At 37.3% G+C, this 23091-nt stretch overlaps 1 protein-coding gene across 1 annotated transcript in view; it reads left to right on the top strand.

Moving 5' to 3' along the window:
• The window catches only part of TBCK (TBC1 domain containing kinase), a 258415-nt gene that overhangs the window by 183175 nt on the left and 52149 nt on the right, over window positions 1-23091 (top strand). The window contains exons 24-25 of the mRNA XM_030915419.1: window positions 1640-1815; window positions 22497-22656. Coding sequence (XP_030771279.1) covers window positions 1640-1815; window positions 22497-22656 — 336 coding nt within the window. The remainder of the gene's footprint in view (window positions 1-1639; window positions 1816-22496; window positions 22657-23091) is intronic.

Genomic DNA, 23091 nt, shown 5'->3' with positions numbered 1-23091 from the left:
ATTCCACAATGCAACTGAGAAAAAAGAGAAAATGAGTAAATGAGATAATTATTAGACTATTTTGATAACTTATGAAACATATAAATGAAAACTTTTTTGAATCCTTATATTTTAATCACTTGAATTTTTGAAGTGTTTAAATTCTCAAGTCATGTCACGTAAGATTTCAGGAGATCACTAGTGCTCAATAAATTTGTGTTGAATTTAGTTGTGTTGTATTGCATTGCCTATTATGGGGGAAGGCTCATCCTTCTTTCTGCTAAGAAACATAGAGAATAATTGTAAACAGCCCTTAGTCTGAAGCATTTTTATGCCATATCATAGACACAAACCAGTGGATGGGTTTGATAGCCTGGAGTCTTGAGTTTACCTCCTTCACAGTTAAGACACATTGTTAGTTTGGTTTACTATTTAAGAAATCATTAGGATGCTCTTTATTCATCTCTGAGAATCAAGTTTCCACTCAACCATTTATATATAACATAAATTATATTATAAAAGTCCAATACATATATTAGAACCAGTTTCTTTAATTACTATATATGCCTAATTACAGTGCAATTTCTCATATTACCTGAGTTAAAATTAATGCAATTCAAAACAACAGTAATTTATATTTAAAGAAAAGTGAAATGTACTTAAAAGAGCTGTTTTTTCTTGTAGTCCCAGCTCCTCGGGAGGCTGAGGCAGGAGAATGGCCTGAACCCGGGAGGCGGAGCTTGCAGTGAGCTGAGATCCGGCCACTGCACTCCAGTCCGGGCGACAGAGCGAGACTCCGCCTCAAAAAAAAAAAAAAAAAAGAGCTGTTTTTTCTAAAGACACAGCACTCTCATAAAGAAAACTTTGCCTCATCTCTTTCTACATGTTTGAGTCAGGAACTTGCAGTCAATCAAAACAATAATACTTTCCTATAGGTGTAAATAATAAAGAAGTAAACCTCAATAGTAAAGAATCAGTTACGCTAGCGGTCCCCAGCCATTTTGACACCAGGGACTGGTTTCCTGGAAGACAGTGTTTCCATGGACTGGGTTTGGGGTTAGGGGGATGGTTTCAGGATGAATCAAGCACATTACATTTATCATGCACTTTATTTATATTATTATTACATTGTAATATAAAATGAAATAATTATACAACTTACCATAAGGTAGAATCAGTGGGAGCCCTGAGCCTGTTTTCCTGCAACTAGATGGTCCTATCTGGAGGTGATGGGAGACAGTGACAGATCATCAAGCATTAGACTCTCATAAAGAGCATGCAACCTAGACCCCCTCACATATGCAGTTCACAACAGCGTTTGTACTCCTATGAGAATCTAATTCCACCACTGATCTGACAGGAGGCAGAGCTCAGACGGTAATGGAGCAATGGGGAGCAACTGTAAATACAGATGCAACTTTGCTGACTCACTTGCCGCTCACTTCCTGCTGTGTAGCCCAGTCTCTAACAGGCCATGGACTAGTACCAGTCCATGGCCTGGGGGTTGGAGACCACTGAATTACACAATACACTGAAAATTAGATAGTTTCCTCTTCTCTTATATGCTGTATTGTTTGGTATCAAGATATTCTATTACTGGGGATAATCTGTTTTTCTGTGATATTCTCAATATATTTTTGTTTGTACATTTTTTTTTCAGTCAAGAGAATCCATCCCATTAAATGACCTAAAGTCAGAAGTATCACCACGGATTTCAGCAGAGGACCTGATTGACTTGTGTGAGCTCACAATGACAGGCCACTTCAAAACACCCACCAAGAAAACAAAGTCCAGTAAACCAAAGCTCCTGGTGGTTGACATCCGGAATAGTGAAGAGTATCCTTTGCATATGCTGTTTTAAAGGGTGGTACTGCTTATTTATATTGCATCCTTTCATTTAAATGGTGCGTGGTTAAAAAAAAAAATCTGGGATTCTTCTGAATTCAAGTAGTTAAATTACTCTCAAACTGGATGTCAGAATGGTCTTGCATAAGGTTTTATAAGATAATATTACATGCCAGAGACCTTATGATATTTTCCAAACAACACCAGAATATTAGAATATTTTCTTGCTTTTTGTGTTTCTCTAGTGTATATTGCTATTCTTGAAGGCATTTGAATCCTTCATGCTATAGATAGGAATTGTGGCAAAGATGAAGAGTAAGTATACACCTGTTCTACCTCATAGCCTAGAGAAAAAGTTTGCTACGTCTCAACATTGACCTTGTGTTCATTATAATTTTCAAAACACTGGCTTACATAGAACATGTATTTTCACTAACTACAAAGTGTTATTTGCAAATATTTTACTATTGAACATACTGTAACATCCAGTGGGTTTCATTGGCATTGGAGTGTGAAGAGTTAAAAATAGTAACAGCTCAGTCTCTTCTTCTTTTATTTTCATTCTCTTCAGATTCTTTGATTGTGTATTTTCTAGAATCTAGATAAATGGTTTTCACTTTGTTTAAAAACAGAGCAAGTCTTAAAATCTTTCTTAACTCAATATATAAAATATAAATGAATTTTATTATAACTGATTTGCTTCATAAGTTCAAATTTATAGCATTTACTAACTACAAATGCTATAAAGGAGGGTTAGCAGGTTAACGGTTTCTTATATGCTAAAATTGGCATATACAGGTTGAGTATCCTGTGTCCAAAATGTTTGTGACAGTGTTTCAGGTTTCATATTTTTTAGGATTTTGGAATATTTCCATTATATATATACTTACCAGTTCAGAATATCTAATCCAAAAGGCTCTAATGAGCATTTCCTTTGAGCCTGATGTTGTTGCTCAAAAAGTTTGATTTTGGAGCATTTCAGATTTTAGAGTTTTGGATTAAGGCTACTCAATCAGCAATAAGTTTTCATGTTCATATTTTCAATTCCAATTTTTGAAATGAAATTTGAATTATAATTTACAGACTTTATTAAGTAATTCATAAAATCTTTGGTTTCTGACAGTACAATTTGAGAGCCCACAATTTCAAAGATATATTCTCATCATTTTGTGAAAAGTTGCTACTTTCTATTTTTCTGAATTTGGAGATAGTGTAAATGTTGATCTCCCTGGTAAGGTTTCAGCAATACTGGAAATTCTTTGCAGAGTGGATGAGTGGACTCCCAAAAGAGGCATTAAATTCTATTTAACTGGTCAAGAATCCATAGTCTAGAAGTTCTTCTGACCTTATACTTCAAGAGTTTAGAATCTGTTTAATGTTTTTAACTTTTTAATTTGTATTTATTTTGTTTGAGTCTTTATTCATAGCCATTCTCCCATAAAACCATACAAAATAGCATTATAATATCCTATTTTAATCTTAAAGATAATTCTCCCATTCTGTAGGTTGTCTGTTGCCAGGTCCGACCCACAGACACTGGCCAAACTTTGCACTCAGACATGGGTGTCCAGTGAAAAAGAGGGCTAGGGGACCTGGCCACTTACAGACCCCGAGGAGGGTGCTGTAAAGAGTCAGAGCTGTGGCCCTGACAAGTTGGTGCTGTAGGCATTTATTTACTACAGATTTAATGACAAAGGCTTTCAGTCAACACACTTTTGCATAATTAACATGGTTACTCTGCCCAGAGATAGCAGTCATGTGTGTGGATGATTAAAGCCCAGGTTCCAAGGCCTAAGTAAACTAACTTATCTAGATTAATTCCTTTATATCTCTTTGTTATCTAACCTTTGCTCTCAGGCACTGGATAAGAAGGTTTGGCTACCTTCAGCCAAATCCATTTCCGAAGCTTTTGTAAAAGCTCCCTGCCTTCCAAGAAGGTTTGCATCTTTCTACAATTTTTCCCACCACCCTATCTCCTACATCTCCCCCTTTTCTGTTTTTAGCATCAGGTTTTGTTGATTGAAGAGTACAGATGTGTGTAGCAACAACTTTGTCAGGTGTGGCGGGCACTGCTCGCATTCCCACTTTGCATCCTAGAATTAGTAAATAATAGAAGGCAAATATGAGTATAATTAGCAACATTCTTTTCCAATTAAGGAGTGACATGTAGTATTACTTGGCACCTTAGTCCAACATGTGCTGTGTTTGAGGAACCCTATTTGGGACATGTCTATCCCTCTTAGCTAAGCAGTTGTGTTGTTAGAAGCTGAGAAGGGGGTGTTTGTTTAAGTAATAGGGCTGAAGAAAGGCGTATCTAAGAGATGAGCCCAATGGAGAGTAGCAGGTGGGTGTTGCAGGTAAAGTGAAAGAGTTAAAAAAGTTAATAAAGCATAGGAAGGAATAAATTATCTGGAGTGAATGGTGTCTGTGTCCAGAGCAGATTTGCTCAGTCTTTTAACTTCTCTTCTTCAGAGTCCTGTCTAAGGCCTGTGTAGTCCGAGGAAGCCACATTGTCTGGGGCTGTAGGTCCTGTAGGGTCATTTTCTTTATTTCTGGTACTGGGTTGTGTCCTAGCCATGCTATGGTAAGGTTTGATATGTCGTGCTGGAATCCAAAGAGGACCTGAGGGGGTGTGAACACAAGCATATCCTCTCCCCCATGTTAGCAATTCATTTGGACCACACCATACATTACTGTTTACATTGTTCCATAAAACTGCAGATTTTATGTCTTGAGAGGTTTTAGCAAAGTGCTTTTCTACAGCTGATTGAAATTTATCATCTAAATTTTTAAAATTAAGGGTAAATAAGGCTTGTGCTAATAGTGTTGCAGGGTCCTTACTCATATTCCCCCTTTTTTGTTTTCTGAGCATATTTTTAAGGGCAGAGTTATCCCATATAACCTCCTTGGGGGTTATATGGGATGCTTGTGGAATATTGGATATTCCACTGTGACAAAATTGTTGAAATTGTGAGCTGGCGTAAGCCAGACCATTATCAGTTTTAATTTTTGTAGGCTGCCCCATAAATGCAAAAGTTAAAAGAAGATGTTTAATAACATATTGGGTGGACTCTCCAGGAAAGGCATGAGTGCTAATTGAGAATAGTTATTAATGGATACATGTACATATCTTAGTTTTTCAAATTCAGGCACATGTGTAACACATCTGTTTGCCATAACTGATGAGGTTCTAGTCCTCTGGGGTTAACACCTGTATAAGGAGGGATGTACCTGCGAGCTGGCAATCTGGGCATTGCTGGGTAATTTGTTTAGCTAGTCTCTGGATAAGTTGAAATTGCTTAGATAAGTTTCTCCAGTTTTGGTGGAAAAATTGATGCAATTGGGTGGCTTGGTCAAGCAGTGATATTCTAACTTGTAGGTCTGCTTAATCATTGCCATAAGCCAGTGGGCCAGGCAGCAAGCTGTGGGCTCAAATATGTGTGATAAAAATAGGATGTGTATATTGATCTAGCAAATGCTGAAGTTGGAGAAAAAGTGCACACAGGGTGGGCTCCAGAGTGGACTTAATGAGGGCTGTCTCAAGTTTCTGCAATAAACAGAGTAAGCAGACTCACTAACAATATTGATGAGCTGAACGGAAAAAGTTTCCAAGGCCAATAGTAAGGCTCCAACCTCAGCTCTCTGAGTGCTAGTAAATCCAGAACAAGTGAGGGAATTATGTGGTCTCCACCAGACAGCCACTTTTCCATGTTTACCAGAGCCATCAGTAAACAGTGTTAAAGCATTAGGTATGGGGGATTGAACTATTTTAGTAGGCAAAACCACAGAAGTACAAGATAAGAACTGAAGGAGTTTGTCAGCAGGAAGGGCATGCTCTATATGGCCTTTGTAATCAGAGAGTGCTATTTGCAGGTCCATAGATAAGGCAATACTGCCTTGAATTGCTTTTTACTTAAAGGAATCCTGATGATATCAGGGTCATAACCTAGCAACTGATTGCATTGTCTGCAGCCTGAATAGATGGCTTCACTGAATAACTGGATATAGGGAGAGAGTGTTTTAGTCCTGGTATGTGAGCAAAAAACCCATTCTAGGAAGCATAGCCCTGGGGTCATCTGTAGGGGAGTATTTAGTGGGAAAAACAAATAATTGAACTGAATACCATGGATCAATGCAATCTAGTTGTCTCTGAGAAATAGCTTGCTCTATCTCTTCAATTTCCCTTTCTGCTGCAGGAGTTAAATACCTGGGAGAGTCTAGGGCAGCATTGCCTTTTAAGATAGAAAACAGGTTCTGTAACTTACCATTAGTTATGCCCAGGGTGGGACAAAGCCAGTTAATATTGCCTAGTAATTTCTGATCATCATTTAAGGTATGTAAGTTGGTAGTATTTAATTTAACCTTTTGAGGTCTTACTGACTGGGAAGTTAGAATGTACCCAAGATCTTTCGATATTTCCAAGGAGAAGACATCTGTACTTTTTCAGGTTCTATGATTAAACCTCTTAACTTTGTATTCTTTATGACAGAGGCATGTAACTTTAAAAATACTGGCTCTGTTGGGGCTGCTAGTAAAATATCATCCATAAAATGAATAATCCTGCAATTAGGAATTCTTTTCTACTGGGGAGCAAAGCTTGATTTACATGATATTGACACATGGTAGGACTGTTAAACATTCCCTGAGGAAGCACTTTCCAATGAAATCAGTGAGCTGGCCTTTCACTATTAATAGCTGTTATTGTAAATTCAAATTTTTATCTGTCCTGTTCTGCAAGGGGAATAGTATAAGAGCAGTCTTTTAAGTCAATAATGATTGTAGGCCATTCTCAAGGAATTGCCATGTGCCAGGGCGGGGGTCGCTGCTGAAGGGGCCCCATAGGTTGCAACTTAGCATGAATAGCACATAAGTCATGCAAAAGTCTCCATTTACCAGACTTTTGGGGAATGATGAAAATGGGCAAATTCCAAAGACTGTTTGATGGTTCTATATGGTCGGCTTTTAATTGCTCCTCAGCTAATTCATGGGCTCTTTGTAATTTCTCTCCCTTTAAAGGCAACTGTTCTACCCAAATAGGATTTTGAGAGAGCCACGTTAGGGGTAAGGGAGAAATAACAGTGGCCACTATTTGAAAGAGGTCTGCAGAGTGACCTCAGTTAACTCTCTTGTAAATGGGCTAGTGGCTCCGTTTTCTTTAATGATTTTTCTTAGCTCTTTATAAGCATTAAAAGAAATGGGTTCATGTACCTGATTGCCTTGTCAATCTTGCATTACCAGCCAGGATAAGAGCTCCCCATCTAATGCCTCTTGCCTAAGACAAGGGCCCATAGCTATAGCATATCCCTTGTCTTTTTTCCAATTTATTGGAGGAGGGGGCTCAGGCAAAACCTCCGTTTCCTCTTTGTTATTTTTTCCCGGAAACAGCGGGGCTGAGGGAGATGGAGGCAGTAAGGTAGATGACACTTCCTCCTCTCTTCCCTTTTTAGGCTCTTCTGTGTAGAGCAGGACCAGAGCCACCCTAACTAAAGCCCATAACATAAAAGATGTTATTGAGACCCATTGCCCTTGTGCATCATGTTGTTTAAGATTTCTATCAACTTGTTCCCAGAGCTCTACGTCTAGAGTACCTTCTTTCAGGAACTATGGGTTATGGGAAACAATAGTGTACATTAGGTCTCTTAATTGAGCCTGCAAAACTGAGGCTCTGCTAGCTTTAAGCAGCTGTTTCAATACTTTTATGTACTGTTGCTGTTGAATTGATAACTGTTGTCTTATAATGAAACCCTAGCCTGAACGGTTCCCTCAAACTTGGAAATCCCAAGTGGGCACCAATGACTTACTGACTCTGCAGTCTTTTCACCTTCGTTTTTGAGGGTTCTGTCATGATCCGTTGCAGCATTCCTCATGTGGAGCACCACCTGCCAGGTCTGACCTGCAGACCCTGTCAGAATGACAGATGAAAGAATGCACTCAGACACAGGTATCCAGTGAAAGAGTGGGCTAGTGGACCAGACCACTGACAGAAAGAGTTGTAGCAGCCGTGGCCCTGACAAGCTGGTGCTGCAGGCATTTATTTAGTATAGATTTAATGACAAAGGCTTTGAGTCAACACACTTATGGGTAATTAACATGGTTGCCATCCCCTGCGAGAGCAGTCCTGCACAAGGATGATTAAAGACCAGGTTCCAAGGCCTAAGTAAACTAACTTATCTAGATCAATTCCTTTATATCCACTTGTTATCTAATCTTCACTCTCAGGTTTCAGATAAGAGGGTTTGGCTGCCTTCAGCTAAATACTTTTCTGAAGCTTTTGTAAAACCTCCTGGCCTTCCAAGAAGGTTTGTATCTTTCTACAATTTTTCCCACCACCCTGACCGATCTCCTACAGTGTTTACTCTGTTGATAGTTTCTTTTGTTCTGCAGAAGCTCTTAAGTTTAATTAGGTCCCATTTGTCAACTTTTGCTTTTGTTGTGATTGCTTTTGGTTTCTTTGTCCTGAAATCTAAGCCCATTCCTAGGTTTAGGATGGTATTGCCTAGGTTGTCTTCCAGAGTTTTTATAGTTTGGGGTTTTACATTGAAGTCTTTAACCCACCTTGAGTAGATTTTTGTATTTGGTATAAGAAAGAGTTCCATCTTCAATCTTCTGCATACGGCTAGTCAGTTATCCCAGCACCATTTATTTAATAGGGAGTTTTTTTCCCATTTCTTGTTTTTTGACAGCTTTATCAAAGATCAGATGGTCTTAGATGTGTGGCCTTATTTCTAGGCTCTCTAGTCTATTCCATTAGTCTATGTGCCTGTTTCTTTACCACTGCCATGCTGTTTTGGTTACTGTAGCCTTACAGTATAGTTTGAAGTTGGGTAGCATGATGTCTTCAGCTTTGTTCTTTTTGTCTTGGATATTCGGGTCCTTTTTTGGTTCCATATGAATTTTAAAATAATTTTTTCTTGTTCTGTGAATAATGTCCTTGGTAGTTCGATAGGAATAGCATTGAAACTGTATATTGCTTTGGGCAGTACAGCCATTTTCATGATATTGATCCTTCCTATCCATGAGCATGGGATGTCTTTCCATTTGTTTGTGTCTTCTCTGATTTCTTTGAGTAGTGTTTTGTAATTCTTATTTTAGAAGTCCTTCACTTCCCTGGTGTGCTGTACTCCTAGGGAGTGTGTGTGTTGGGGGGGCAATTGTGAATGGGATTGCCTTTCTGATTTTGCTTTCAGGTTGGTTGTCGTTGATGTATAGGAATAGGAATGCTAGTGATTTTTGTACATTGATTTTGTATCCTGCAACCTCACTGAAGTTGTTTATCAGCTGAAGGAGCTTTTGGGTCAAGACTGCATGTTTTTCTAGATATAGAATCATGTCATCTACAGAGATAGTTTGACTTCTTCTCTTCCTATTTGAATGCACTTTATTTCTTTCTCTTGCCTCATTGTTCTGACTCGGTCTTTCAATAGTATGTTGCATAGAAGTGGTGAGAGAGGGCATCCTTGTCTTGTGCCAGTTTTCAAGGGGAATGCTTCCAGCTTGTGCCCATTCAGTATAATGTTGGCTGTGGTTTTGTCATAGATAGCTCTTATTATTTTGAAGTATATTCCTTTAATAGCTAGTTTATTGAGAGTTGTTAACGTGAATGGATGTTTAATTTTATCAAAAGTCTTTTCTGCATCTGTTGAGTTAATTATATGGTTTCTGTCTTTAGTTCTGCTTATGTAATGAATCACATTTATTGATTTTTTGCATGTTTAGCCAATCTTGCATCCCAGGGATGAAGCCTACTCGATCATGGTGAAGTAGCTTTTTGATGTGCTGCTGGATTAGGTTTACAAATATTTCATTGAGGATTTTTGCATCAATGTTCATCAAGGATGTTGGCCTGAAGTTTTTTTTTTTTTTATTGTGTGTCTGCCAGGCTCTGGTATGAAGTTGATGCTGGCCTCATAGAATGAGTTAGGTAGAAGTCCCTTCTCATTTTTTTTGGAATAGTTTCAGTAGGAATGGTACCAGCTCTTCCTTGTACATTTGGTAGAATTTGGTTTTGAATCCATCAGGTCCTGGGCTTTTTTTGGTTGGTAGGCTATTTATTACTGATTGAATTTCAGAGATCATTATTGGTCTGTTCAGGGAATCAGTTTCTTTCTGGCTCAGTCTTGGGGGGGTGTATATGTCCAGGAATTTATCCATCTCTTCTAGGTTTTCTAGTTTGCGTACGTAGAGCACATGGTTATTTTTATTTCTGTGGCGTCAGTGGTTGTATTTCATAGGCATTTCTAATTGTGTTATTTGGATCTTCTTTCTTTTCTTCTTAGTCTAACTAGTGGCCTATCTTACCAATTTTTTTCAAAAAACCAACTCCTGAATTTATTGCTCTTTTGAATGGTTTTTCATTTTTTTATTTCCTTTACTTCAACCCTGATTTTTTAAAATTATTTCTCACATTTTATTAGCTTTGAGGTTGTTTTATTCTCATTTCTCTAATTCTTTCAGTTGTGAAGTTAGGTTGTTAATTTAACATCTTTCTAACTCTTTGATGTGGACATTTGGTGGTATGTATTTCCCTCTTAACACTGCCTTAACTGTGTCCCAGAGATTCTGGTATGTTGTATCTTTGTTCTCTTTATTCTAAAAGAACTTCTTGATTTCTGCCTTTAATTTTTTACCCAAAAGTCAATCAGGAGCATGTTGTTTAATTTCTATGTAATTGTATGGTTTTGAGTGATTTTTATTGTGTTGACTTCTATTTTCATTGTGCTGTGGTCTGAGAGAATGTTTGGAATCACTTCAGTTCTTATACATTTATTGAGGATTGTTTTATGTCTAGTTATGTGGTCGATTTTAGAGTATGTGCCATGTGGTGATGAGAAGAATGTATATTCTGTTGGTTTTCGTTGGAGACATCTGTAAAGTTATATCAGATTCATTTGGTCTAATGCTGAGTTTAGGTCCTGAATATCTTGTTAATTTTCTGCTTCAGTGATCTGTATAATACTGTCACTGGAGTGTTAAAGTCTCCCACTATGATTTTGTGGGAGTCGATGTCTCTTTGTAGGTCTCTAAGAACTTGCTTTATGAATCTGGGTGCTCCTGTATTGGGTTCATATGTATTTAGAATAGTTAGGTCTTGTTAAATGGAACCCTTTACCAGTATATAATGCCCTTGTCTTTTTTTTTTTTTTAATGATTGTTGGTTTGAAATCTGTTTTATCTGAAATTAGGATTGCAACCCCTGCTTTTTTCTGTGTTTTATTTTCTTGGTAGATTTTTCTCCATCCCTTTATTTTGAGCTTATGAGTGTCATTATGTGTGAGATAGGTCTCTTGAAGACAGCATATTATTAGGTCTTACTTTTTTATCCTGCTTGCCACTCTGTATCTTTTAAGTGGGATATTTGGACCATTTACATTCAAGATTCGTATTGATATGTGTGGATTGGGTTTTGTCATTGTGCTGTTAGCTGGTGGTTATGTTGGCTTGTGTGGTTGCTTTACAGTGACATTGGTCTGTGTTGAAGTGTGTTTTTGTATTCACTGGTAGTGATCTTTCTATATTTAGTGCTCCTTTCAAGATCTCTTATAAGGCAGGTCTGGTAGTAATGAAGTCCCTTAATATTTGCTTATCTGGAAAGGATCTTATTTCTTTTTCACTTAGAGAGTTTAGTTTAACTAGATATGAAATTCTTGGTTGAAGACTTTTTTCTTTCAGAACATTCAATATAGGCCCCTAATCTCTTCTGGCTTGTAGGGTTTCAGCTGAGAGGTCTGCTGTTAGCCTGATGGGAATCCCTTTGCAGGTGACCTGCCCTTTCTCTCTAGATGCCTTTAACACTCTTTCTCTCATTTCAACCTTGGAAAATATGACAGTTATGTGTCTTGGGTATGATCTTGTGTAGAATCTTGCAGGAGTTCTGTGTATTTCCTGAATTTGACTCTTGGCCTCTCTACAAGGTTAGGGAAGTTTTCATGGAAGAATCCTGAAATACATTTTCCAAGTTATTTGCTCTCTCCCCCTCTCTTTCAGGGATGCCAATGATTTATATATTCAGTTTCTTTACATAATTTCATACATTTTGGAGGCTTTGTTCATTACTTTTTATTCTTTTTATTATTATTATTATTTTAGTCTGATGTCTTATTTCAAAGAACCAGCTTTCAAACTGTGAGATTATTTTATCACTTGGTTTATTCTGCTGTTAATGCTGGTGATTGCATTGTAAAATTCTTGTGTTTTGCATCTCTGTCCAATTTGTTAAGTTATTTTTTATACTAGCTATTTCATCCTTCAGCTACTGTATCACTTTATTGTGATTCTTAATTTTCTTGGATTGGGTTTTGCCATCCTCCTGAATTTCAATTATCTTTGTTCCTGTCCATATTCTGAATTCTATTTCTGGCATTCCAGCCAGTTTGGCATGATTAAGAATTCTTTTTGGAGAACTGGTGCAGTCATTTGGAGGACATATGACACTCTGGCCACTTTAGTTACTGGAGTTCTTGCATTGGTTCTTTCTCATCTCTGCATGTGGGTGTTCCTTTAACTGTGGTGTAGATTAAGTACAGTCAATAGACTTATTTTCTGGATATTTTCACTGGGATGAGTATTTGTATAGGGTCTTTATTGGAAGCTGACTTCCTGTCTCTGGTTTTAGAGTAGGGTATGTTAGTGAGGTATTTTTTATGTTGAAGCTTTGGGGTTTATCCAGCAGCTGACACTTAGGCTTATTGGTCAGTTGGTAGACTTTTGTTCAGTACTTTGGCTCCCTTATGTTTCCTTAGAGTTGCAGCCATGTTCCCTGTCAGTGCTCTGAAAGTGTGGGCTCCTTTCCCCCTTGAGTACCCACTATAGTTCATGACTTGGCACTCCTGGACTGCCCACTGCAGCTCTGGAATGATCTCAGAGTTTATATTCCTTCTGCAGCTTAGAGGCAGTAGAGGAAGAGATCTTAGTAGTGGTTGTGGCCAAGGGTCATTTTCTTGACTCCTGGGGGGTCCTCCCCAGAGAGATACAGGTCAGCAATTACTCAGCAAAGTCAGCCCAAAATAGAGGTTTGTTCTGTGGGCCCAAGCCAGGAGTTTCCTGACTGCTGATGAGCTTTGGGGAGTGTGTGGAACCTGTGGGAGATGGACTGGTCTCCTCTCCTTGGTTCAACTGCAGTTTGTTGGAGGTATGGATAAGGCACTTAAGGTCTTTGCTTCTTCATTAGTTCAAGGGTAGCAAGGGTAGTTCCACTGCAGAGACAATGGCAGAGAGGCTTTTATTTGCCCCTGGAGGCTCTGTACAGGGAGTTGCTGAGTTCTTACTGGCTCAGTAGTTCTGGTAAGGGGTGGCCTGATAAGACCTCAGGCCTGGAGGATCTGCCCAGTAAGGAGATATGAGAACAGGAACCCATGTAATAGTCTGGCCACTTTTCTGTAGGGCTGCTGCAGTATGCTTGGGGCCCACTCCAGGCCCTAGTCATCTCGGATTTTCCAGAACCTGGAGGTGTCACTAGTGAAGGCTGTGAAACAGCAAAGATGGCAGCCTGTTCCTCCCTCTGGGAGCTTTGTCCCAGGGAGGTGTGGACCTGTTGCTGGTTTAAGGGCACCTGTACAAAGTAGCTGGAGACCCTGGTTGAGAGGTCCTGCCCAGTGAGGAGGAACAGGATCAGAACCTGCTTAAAAAAGCAGTCTGCAGTCTGGCCACATTTTGGTAGAGCATCTATGCTGTGCTGCGGGATTCCTTCTGCCCTGAGTCAGCTCAGACTGTCCAAAGCCTGAAGGCTGGAATGGCTAAGGTGTCTGGACAGCAAAGATAGCAACCCACCCCTCTCCCTGGGAACTCCTTCTTAGGGAGGTGCAGTGCCACTGCTGGTAGCTGGCTGGATCCCATGCCAGTTGGTCTTATCTTGTGAGATGCCGTGGAAGTGGGGCCTGCAGGTTGTTACTACTCAGCTTTCTGGATTCGGCCTCTTTCCTACGGATATGTACAGGAGTCTAACCTTCTACTTTGCCGAAGCTGTAGCTACTTTTGCCAGAAAACCCAATAATAATCTAAGGCTTGAGGGTCTCCACCATGCCTGAGCAGTTGCTCTGCCAAGACTTCATGTAGATCTGTCTGTCAGACTGAAGACTGAAGGCCCTGGTGGAGTGGGTTCACAAGGAGATCTCCTGACCTGAGGGTTGCAAAGACCTGTGAGAGAAGTGTGTTTTCCTGTGGCCGCTCATTCACTCACCACTTCCCTTGGGTGGGGGAGTGTCCCCTGGTTCCATGTTGTTCCCAGGTGAGTCATTGTCCTTACTTTTCTTCATTCTCTGTGGGTCAAGTTGTTTCCTTGACTAGTCCCACTGCAAATACCTGGATGCTTCAGCTGAAGGTGTGGTATCTACTTGCCCCCTTCTGATTTTCTCCGTGAGAGCCATGCACACTAGCTGCTTCTTGAATAGATTGAAGTAAATTGACTTCTAATAATAGCAGTCTTTAAGTTCTTACACTGTACCAAGCTTGGTGCTAGTCTTATGATGTATATACTGTTGTTATCTGTTTTACTGATAAACTGAAGCTTAAAGAGGTTAAGCAACTTTCCCAAGGCCACATAACTAAGTAATTGGCAGAGCCAGTCTTCTGCTTCTGAATTTTACACTATTTGGCAGGTGCATATCTGGTCTCTGCATAGGACAGTAGAGCATAAACAAGATTGAAATTAATAGAAATTAATGAGTCAGCGAGACATGCATTGATCCTCTAAACCATATATATTCATTCAGATGCTATACATATTTCTTCAAATCTTACACACAAAATAAGCTATTACCTTCAGTACCTGTGTGGATAAGAGGCCTAATCCCAGATCCCAACTGAACAAATCTACCTGTGGTTATTTTTATATAGATGTAGCCACAGAATCAAGGAAAATTGAAGTATTTCAAATTTTAGAAAGCAATATTGCAACACTTTGAGGGAGGAAACATGATAGAAAGATCTTTTCCTACTATATTGACATAATTTATAATATTTAATTCATCCAAAACCATTTTAATAAAAATTTCCCTAAAACTACTAATATGCTGATGTTTTTTAAAGCCTATTGAAATTTTAATATTATTTTTAAAATAATTATCTTTGTACAGTAACTCTTAATTCTTACCAAGGTAAATCTTCACAATTAAAGTCTAGGATTTATGTGACTTTAACAATCTGTTTAAGAAGTGATTACATATTTAATACTAGGATATTTTTGAAATAATTTTATTTCTCCTTTGCCACAAAATGTGACCCTGTACAATATGGAAAAAAAAGAAACTTTCTCTAATACCTTTTCCTTCCCCAGAGGAAGTAAATTATTTTTGAAATGTTGTTCAAATTACTTATAACGTCCTTGTATCATGTTTATCTTCTGTTTTGCTTTTATACATCATTTAAATGGGAAGTCTTTGTCTAACACAGTTCTCACCTCTTTATATAGGTGAAATTTTTTTTCCTAAATTGTGCTTCCAGGAGATTTAATGTCTAAGAATATATTTCATCTTGTCTTTTTTTTAACCTATGTAAAATGATTTCAGTGATTGCTTATGAAAGGTAGGGAGGCAATCTTATCCACAGGCAAAATAAGCTGTCTACCAATAAATTTAAGGGACGGCCCCACCACTACCACCAAGCTCCCTTCAGAACCTTCACTTGATGCCTGAAACGCTACTGTAAGGCTTCAGTCATTTAGCTTGTGTTATGAATAGTCTCAGTTAAAATACAGAAAGCCTGCGGGTGGCAAAATTTTAACCTATGTTGAGTTTTTGTGATTGTAGGAGAGAAGCAGCACATTAAGGTGCCAACAATCTTAGGGAACTGCCTAAACCCCAATGTGGGCCAAGGGAATGGAGAATACAGAAAAAGAAAGCTGAAGGACATGAAGACAGACTTTACCCACTTAACAATAAAAACATAATCCCAAAACTTCAGTATAAGAAGAAACCCTAATGTGGTCTAAACTCTTAATACTAAATTCAAAGGCTCAGAGAGGCAAAACAGCAGTTTTTGTTGAAATCACATTTTTTTGTTTGCTTTTAGAAGATAGAAACATGAAATGTTAATCTAGTTAAAAATCTAGCCAGATATATTTGTTCTTCAATGTATTTTGAGAATTTCAAAGCAAACAAAAATTGCATTTTATAAGGAGGCAATAGAAAATGTTTCTCATGTAGTGACATGAGTTTCAGATGTTACTAGTTTCCATGGTCATACACAGGCAAACGCTTGTTTTCTTTAATAGTTGTAAATATTTAGGGTTTCAGTTTTCTTGGAGTTCATATTAAGAGAGGTCTTAGTCATGTAATTGTGGATCCAACTTATGTTATCTGTAAACAGCAATACTTTAAAGGAATGTTACTCATTTGCTTGAAATCAAGGCTGAGTTTTTGCTCAAGGCTGAGCTTTACTTGTAAAACTCTTACTTTTTGATTTTTTTGAAAAATGTTAGCATCTAAAACTATACCAAAGACAACCTCAGGCTTAAATTTGTGTTTTGAAAAACACATAAACTCAATTATATTCATTATTTCATTATGGCACATTCATCCTTAGTGAACACTAGTATTACTCTTGTCTCTTTGTCCTTAAGAATTAATTTATAAAAACTTCTTCAAAACAATTTAAAGATACTCATGATCAGAACAGGCTAGATACTGATGAGAAGGTTTAGTAAGATTTTTTTCATCTCATTTGGACTTAGGTTCAATCTATCTAAATTAAAATTTCCATCCAGTTGTACTCCCATATTTGAATGGGCTTTGTATAATGTGGGAGTATATGATAGCAACTGCTGAGGAATGTCATCATGTCTGGATTGTTAGTTATGAAAGGTATATTAGCTGTTAAAGAGTTCCTATTTGCTGTGTGAACCATCCATGACCCCAGTTCCTAGAGTGCCATACAGTCTCATTCAGTCAGCCAGCCAGTCCTGTTTGAGGACCTGCTTTGCCAGTCAATGGGAAAATAGAGTTTAATTACAGCACCCCTGCCCACTAGAAGCTCACAGTCTGATAACTAAAATAGATAAGTGAAATAGATAATTGCAGTATAATATGAAATGGTCTATGTCTGAAGCATACCCAAATTCCTGGAAATATAGGATGGGCACCTAAACCAGGTGATGTCTGACATGAGTCTTAAAAAACAAGTAGAAGTTAGTAACCCAGCAAAGGAGAGGAAGAAGGCATTGAAAAACCACATTGTCTGAGGCCCAGAGAAGGTGAGAAGGACACTTTTAGAAAGTTACAAGAACTATGGATGAGTATGTCTGGAATATATGAGAATTAGTAATGAGACTAGAGTAGGTAAAAGTAGCTTCATTGAAAATGTCTCATAGCATGCTAAGAAATTTGGGTTTTATTCCAAAGGCAGTGAGAAACTTAAAAAATTCTAAACAGGTTGGTGCTGTGCTCAGATTTTTATTTCAGAAAAATTACTTTAATGCATTGTAGAGGATGGATGAGGGTAGAGATAATCTTGCATGCAAAATTAGGATTGAATTATCCAGAAATTTGATGTGTATAATCATTCTTTCATATCCTGTCATAAAGAGTGAGGTCCCTAGCTTTTCCCTAAATAAACCAGTTTTAGTGGGCCTATGCTGAAGAAAATCCAGAGAAATTACTTTTGTTGCTGTTTCTTTCCCTTTTCTCAAAGTGTGTGCTGACAAAGGGAAATTCTATATCGTTGACACTTGGAAGCATTGTTAGATACTGGTGCCACTGGTTAGGGTGGCCAGAAGGCACCTTAGCATATTTGCTGCTGAAACTAGTTACTCCAGGTTTGGCAAAATTCTGAAATTCATTTACTCACCAAATATGTAAGTGATATTCCAAGCATTCTATTAATCATTGCAAGAGATTCAAAGATGAGCCGGGTGCGGTGGCTCACGCCTGTAATCCCAGCACTTTGGGAGGCTGAGGCGGGCGGATCCTGAGGTCAGGAGATCAAGATAATCCTGACTAACACGGTGAAACCTCGTCTCTACTAAAAATACAAAACATTAGCCAGGCGTCGTGCAGGGCGCCTGTAGTCCCAGCTACTCAGGAGCCTGAGGCAAGATAATGGTGTGAACCCAGGAGGCAGAGCTTGCAGTGAGCTGAGATCGTGCCACTACACTCCAACGTGGGTGACAGAGTGAGACACTGTCTCAGGAAAAGAAAAAAAAAGATTCAAAGATGAAATAAATATAATACACATTGTTTCTATCCGTTGTTTAGATAGAAGTCATTTTCATTAGAATATTTTATATAAAATCAAATTGCTGTTATGAGAAATGTACAGATACTGTGGGAAGGGAAAATTTTATGGATGAAACATTTGAAAGATGGATGTTTGTGCAAAAATAAGGAGAAAAAGATATTTAGAAAGAGAAAACTGCAGGAGATAGAAAACATATTGGTAACATGCATGATTTAGTTTGGTTAGAATTAAAGTAGTTAGGTTCTGTTCATGAGGACTGAACTGAGAAATACAGGCTTTGTCCAATAGGCTGTCATGGAAAGTTTCTCAGAAAGGATATGATAATCAGAACGCTTTGCTTTTAAATTTTTTCTCTGTCAATATTGTAAATCAAGTGTATTTCCAAGAGAAAAGACAAAAGTTGGAGAAAACAGTTACTACAGTAGTTTAAGCTCAAGACAAATCAATATCTGAAATAGGCAAGGGGTAATGGGAATAAAAATGTGAGTACAGGATTTATTAGAGCAGCAGAATATTGGATGTTGCTACTAATAAGATGTTGGAAATGAGATTTTTGACTGTTTGATTTAGGGGATGGTGATGCCATTCAAAGTATCAATAGATTTAGCAAAGAAAATAATGATATCTAAACATCATTTTTGTATCAGTGAATGCTATTTAGTTATATTATCTATGAGAGAACTATGGGTTTAATTTCATATTTCTTTTTGGCTGTTGATATACTAAAGGTAAAACCTTCAGTTTGGGCTGAAAAGTCTATAACACTAATTATAATTAGTTAACCCAGCAGACAAACAGCCAAAAAGCAAAGGTAGGTAGATGTTCTTGAGTGATTTGGTGAAATATTGGTGTGGGTTGTCTTTAGAGATACGACATCACTAAGTGTGGCATCCAACAAAAATGCTGTGCTCTTTTAGGATTTAAAAAAACATGAGCTGGTTTCTGTGTTGAATTTTAAGCAATATTTTAAAGGAATTTTCAAATCTTTTTGTAAATTGAAGAGCCTTTTTGAATATTCTTGGTTAAATACCATGTAATTTACTTATACACTGTACCTACATACTTAGACCTGATTTTTTTCTGTTTGATTGAAGTACAGCACATCTACTTACAGCATTGTTATGTAGACTGAATTATGAATACAGGAAAGTTTTCGTATCTTAGAAACCTAGAAGATAATATACATCATCCCTACCTGTTAATTATATTCTGATAATCCAACTTATTTATCAGAAGCTTACAGTAATTTTTTTAATCTGTCTGTGCATTGGGCTATCAAATTCTGTTTAATGCAACATTTTGATTTTGTTCTAAGTGTACATTCAAATGCTTTTGGTAATATCTGCCAAATGGAATGTTGATCTGAATGGTTTATTTGCAGGGAGGGGTACAATTTATTCCAAGACAGGGTAAGATATATAATGTAAGGTCACCATATGCCAAAGAAAATTCATATGTTTACTGGAATGTATCCTGTAGTGCATTCAGAGTAGTAAACAACCATATTCAAACACGTGGTGAAGTGACTGTTACAATAACTGGATGCTTTTATGCTTTCATAACTATTATTATTCCAGTCTAGAGATTTCATTGTAATTACTGCTGACTTCTGTAATGACGTTTTTTATCTTTTAACTCTTTCAAGTATGTCATCAAAAATTCTCATTTCCTATGAACCCTGAAAGTTAAAAATTAGTACTTATGGATACCATTGCCACTTTTGCCAAAACCTAACCAAAAATTGTAATGTCATTGTTGGGATTACAATATCATGATATATATGTGATTGAGGCTAATCGCCCCATAAATACTTTGGCTATTTCCTTAATAGTAATATTTCCTCTGAACTGGGTTCTTTGAAGCTGTAGCTTTTTAAATTCTTCGTTTATAAAATAGCATAGTGTCTTGACTATTGAATATTATACTCATTATAGAACCTCTTTAAGTGTGGTTATTTTTTACCCCATATCTGTGTTTATGTAATGAGAAATGCCTTTTTAAAATGTAAAACATTAGTGTAGAGGGTTAAGATTTTTATCTATATTAGACAGAAAGCAATAAAGTGACAGTCATACTTCTAAAATATGTAGTGTTGCATGTTCATCTCTAACCCTACCTTTGTGTGAAGGTCCTGTGTATACTTGTTTTCCACTGTAATGTAGTGAAATAAAACCAAAGTTCTTAGAGCATGGAAAAATGTGCTTGTCTCAACATATTCTCCATCATTTCTCTTTACTTGCCAGATTTTACTCATGACTGATGACAGTCAGCTATGGTTATTCAGTCACCGTATGTCAAAAATTTTCTATTTCCCTCTTTATTTATTCTTCCTAATACAAAATATACAGAAATCTGTTCCTGGCTCAGTTTCCAAATACCTCATATTTTATTCTGATTATGAAGGACTCAACAAGTGAAAAAAGTATCCATCTGCCTAGATTTACAATATAATCTGACCACCTCTCAAATGTCTAGAAGTTGCCTAAAGCAGTTCTATTTCATCTAATGCTGTATGTGTCACATGAGAAATTGTATTGTAGGCAATGTAAGTAATTTCCAAGGAAAAAAGAAAAGATTTCTAAATAACCAAAGTTATCTTCATTATCCGACTTATTTAAACAACAGGCTATTCATTGTAAATACACTTATTTATAACTAGGCCAATCTCATTCTCCTCTGTTGTTTGCCAGTAATGCATTCGCCTCTGCTGTTTGCCAGTAATGATAGAAAATTTAGAGGTTTAACCACCATGTCTAAAGACATTCATGCTTACTCAGTCATTTTTGTGCTAGAAGTTTCATGACAAGAGTGTTCTTGGATGAGTGTTCTTAGATATTATCCAGGACTTTTTGATTGAAGTAGATTAAGAATAAGGAAACGTGGTTTAAAACTCTGTTTCTTTTATTTTCCAAACTGTAGCCTAAAAAAGGTTTGGAATCATTTTGTATTTTGCAAAACTTTCTCTTTCAAAAAAGACTCTGTTGCCGTCATATTTTGTGAAGCATTTTAACATTTAATCTAGATTTTAATAAATAAATCACAAGGATAATATGATAATAACTTTATGATATACTTCTAGTAACTGAAAGGAGTTTAGATTAAAATCTTTAAAGGCACATAATAAATAGGTGATATTGAACCTACAAAATCACCTTAATACTTACCTATGATTATAGATATAGTTACTAGATATGGTTATTTAGATATAGATGGGTACTTTTTTAACCAAACACAGTAGTCACTAAATTTATCTATTAAACAGTTCTTCTTTTAGAGTCAGGGTCTTCTAATTTTCTAAGTGGCTGAACAAATTTTATGGAAGAGGCCCTTAAAGGTGACTTTACATGTAACGCTTAACACAGTCTGAGCATTATCTTTTATGTCTTTTATTTCCGATTTTCAAAGGAGAGAATCTCATTGGCTTGGCCTGCATCATATATCCACCATCACCCTCCCCTCCACCATCTGGTCAGTCATGGTTATAGCAGGGTCATCTGATACCAATATGACAGCTAGACTCACCCTTTCCTCAGGGTCAGTGGCTAGTGCTCTTCCAAACAAGAAAACAGTAGGTGGGCAGGCAACCCAAACATGTCTGCTACAGCATTTGACCAGGGTAGATTTGTATTGCTTTTGCTACTTTAAACACACTGAAAAAGAGAAGATGTTCATGGTTGGTAAAGGTTGTTTGACAAATACGGAAACACTCTGGCAACTGATTCAGGCCTGGACAGATGTAGATATAGGTGCTGAGAATACATGAGTTGTTAGGTTCTTAGTTTGTGTTATAAAAAATTTTCATTTTAAAGTAGGTCTTTACTGAAAATAAAAGTACTTTCAGTTTTTTTTTTTAAAAAGTACCATCAGAGTAATTATATTCTGAGAGAAAAGTCATGACTCTTCAGGAAAACTACAGTAGGGCATATTGAATAATTAGAAATGTTTGAAAAACTAATGCTGATGAAGTTCAGAGGTAATCTATGCATGATCATAAATTCTCTGCCCATTCTAGAAAATTTCAACTAAACAATGTCCACTGGAATGTTAATGTTGATTCTTTCTCCTTTCATTTTTCAGAACTTATTTATGGTTCTTTCTCTTACTATTGTCATATCCTTTTCTTTAAAAGAAATGATGAAGCAGCAGCTGACTAGAAAATTTAAATTGTAAGATATGTAGTCCATCTCCACTATCTCCACTCATTATAGAACCTCTTTAAATATGGTTATTGTTTACCCCATATCTGCGTTTATGTAATGAGAAATGCTTTTGATGTAAAATCCTTTTACATATTTGGCTAGTCATCTTCCTTTCTCTTTTCTACTTCATTTTCAAATTTAATTTTTTTTTTCTCTTGGAGGTACCTTACTTCATTTAGATAAAATACTCATATGAGCTGGAAGATGTTTAGTACTCTCTTCTGGGAGTCACTTAGCTCTGTGAGTTTCCCTCAGACACTCATGATTGCACACAAATAAATGTTTTCCTTAAACTTTCCTTCTCAGCTTTATTCGTGGTCACATTTCAGGAAGCATCAACATTCCATTCAGTGCTGCCTTCACTGCAGAAGGGGAGCTTACCCAGGGCCCTTACACTGCTATGCTGCAGAACTTCAAAGGGAAGGTCATTGTCATCGTGGGGCATGTGGCAAAGCACACAGCTGAGGTAATTATATTCAGAAATGTCATATGTACATATGATGAGTGATTTGCCTGCCTTCTATGTGAAGGTTATCTAAAAGTATATTTCTTCAGAAGTTGGTCACAAATAATATGAGTTTTGAAGATTTGTCTGTGTTATTATAGAAGAGTTTGTCTGCCTGTAATTGAAGCATTTTTCCCTCAGTGTTCAGCATCAGGATCAACAGTAACCTTAAAAAGTCAAAATGATAACCTAAGGCTGTTTTTTTTCTGACTGCTTTCTGAAATTGCAAAGAAGTAGCTTGAATTCCATCCATTGGAGAAAAACAGTAGTGTTCAAGTGTAGGCTCTGAGAGCTGGTCATGATGAGATTCGTTAGATTTAGAAATTGTGTTTACTAGAGAGTCAAAGCTTTTTGATGACAGAGAATTCAGGAAGAATGTCAACTGTCAGACATGAG

The sequence above is a fragment of the Rhinopithecus roxellana genome, chromosome 2 (assembly GCF_007565055.1).
Source record: "Rhinopithecus roxellana isolate Shanxi Qingling chromosome 2, ASM756505v1, whole genome shotgun sequence".
Classification (NCBI taxonomy): Eukaryota; Metazoa; Chordata; class Mammalia; order Primates; family Cercopithecidae; genus Rhinopithecus; species Rhinopithecus roxellana.
Note: the sequence above shows the minus strand (reverse complement) of the source record. Positions and strands in the feature narration are given on the sequence as shown.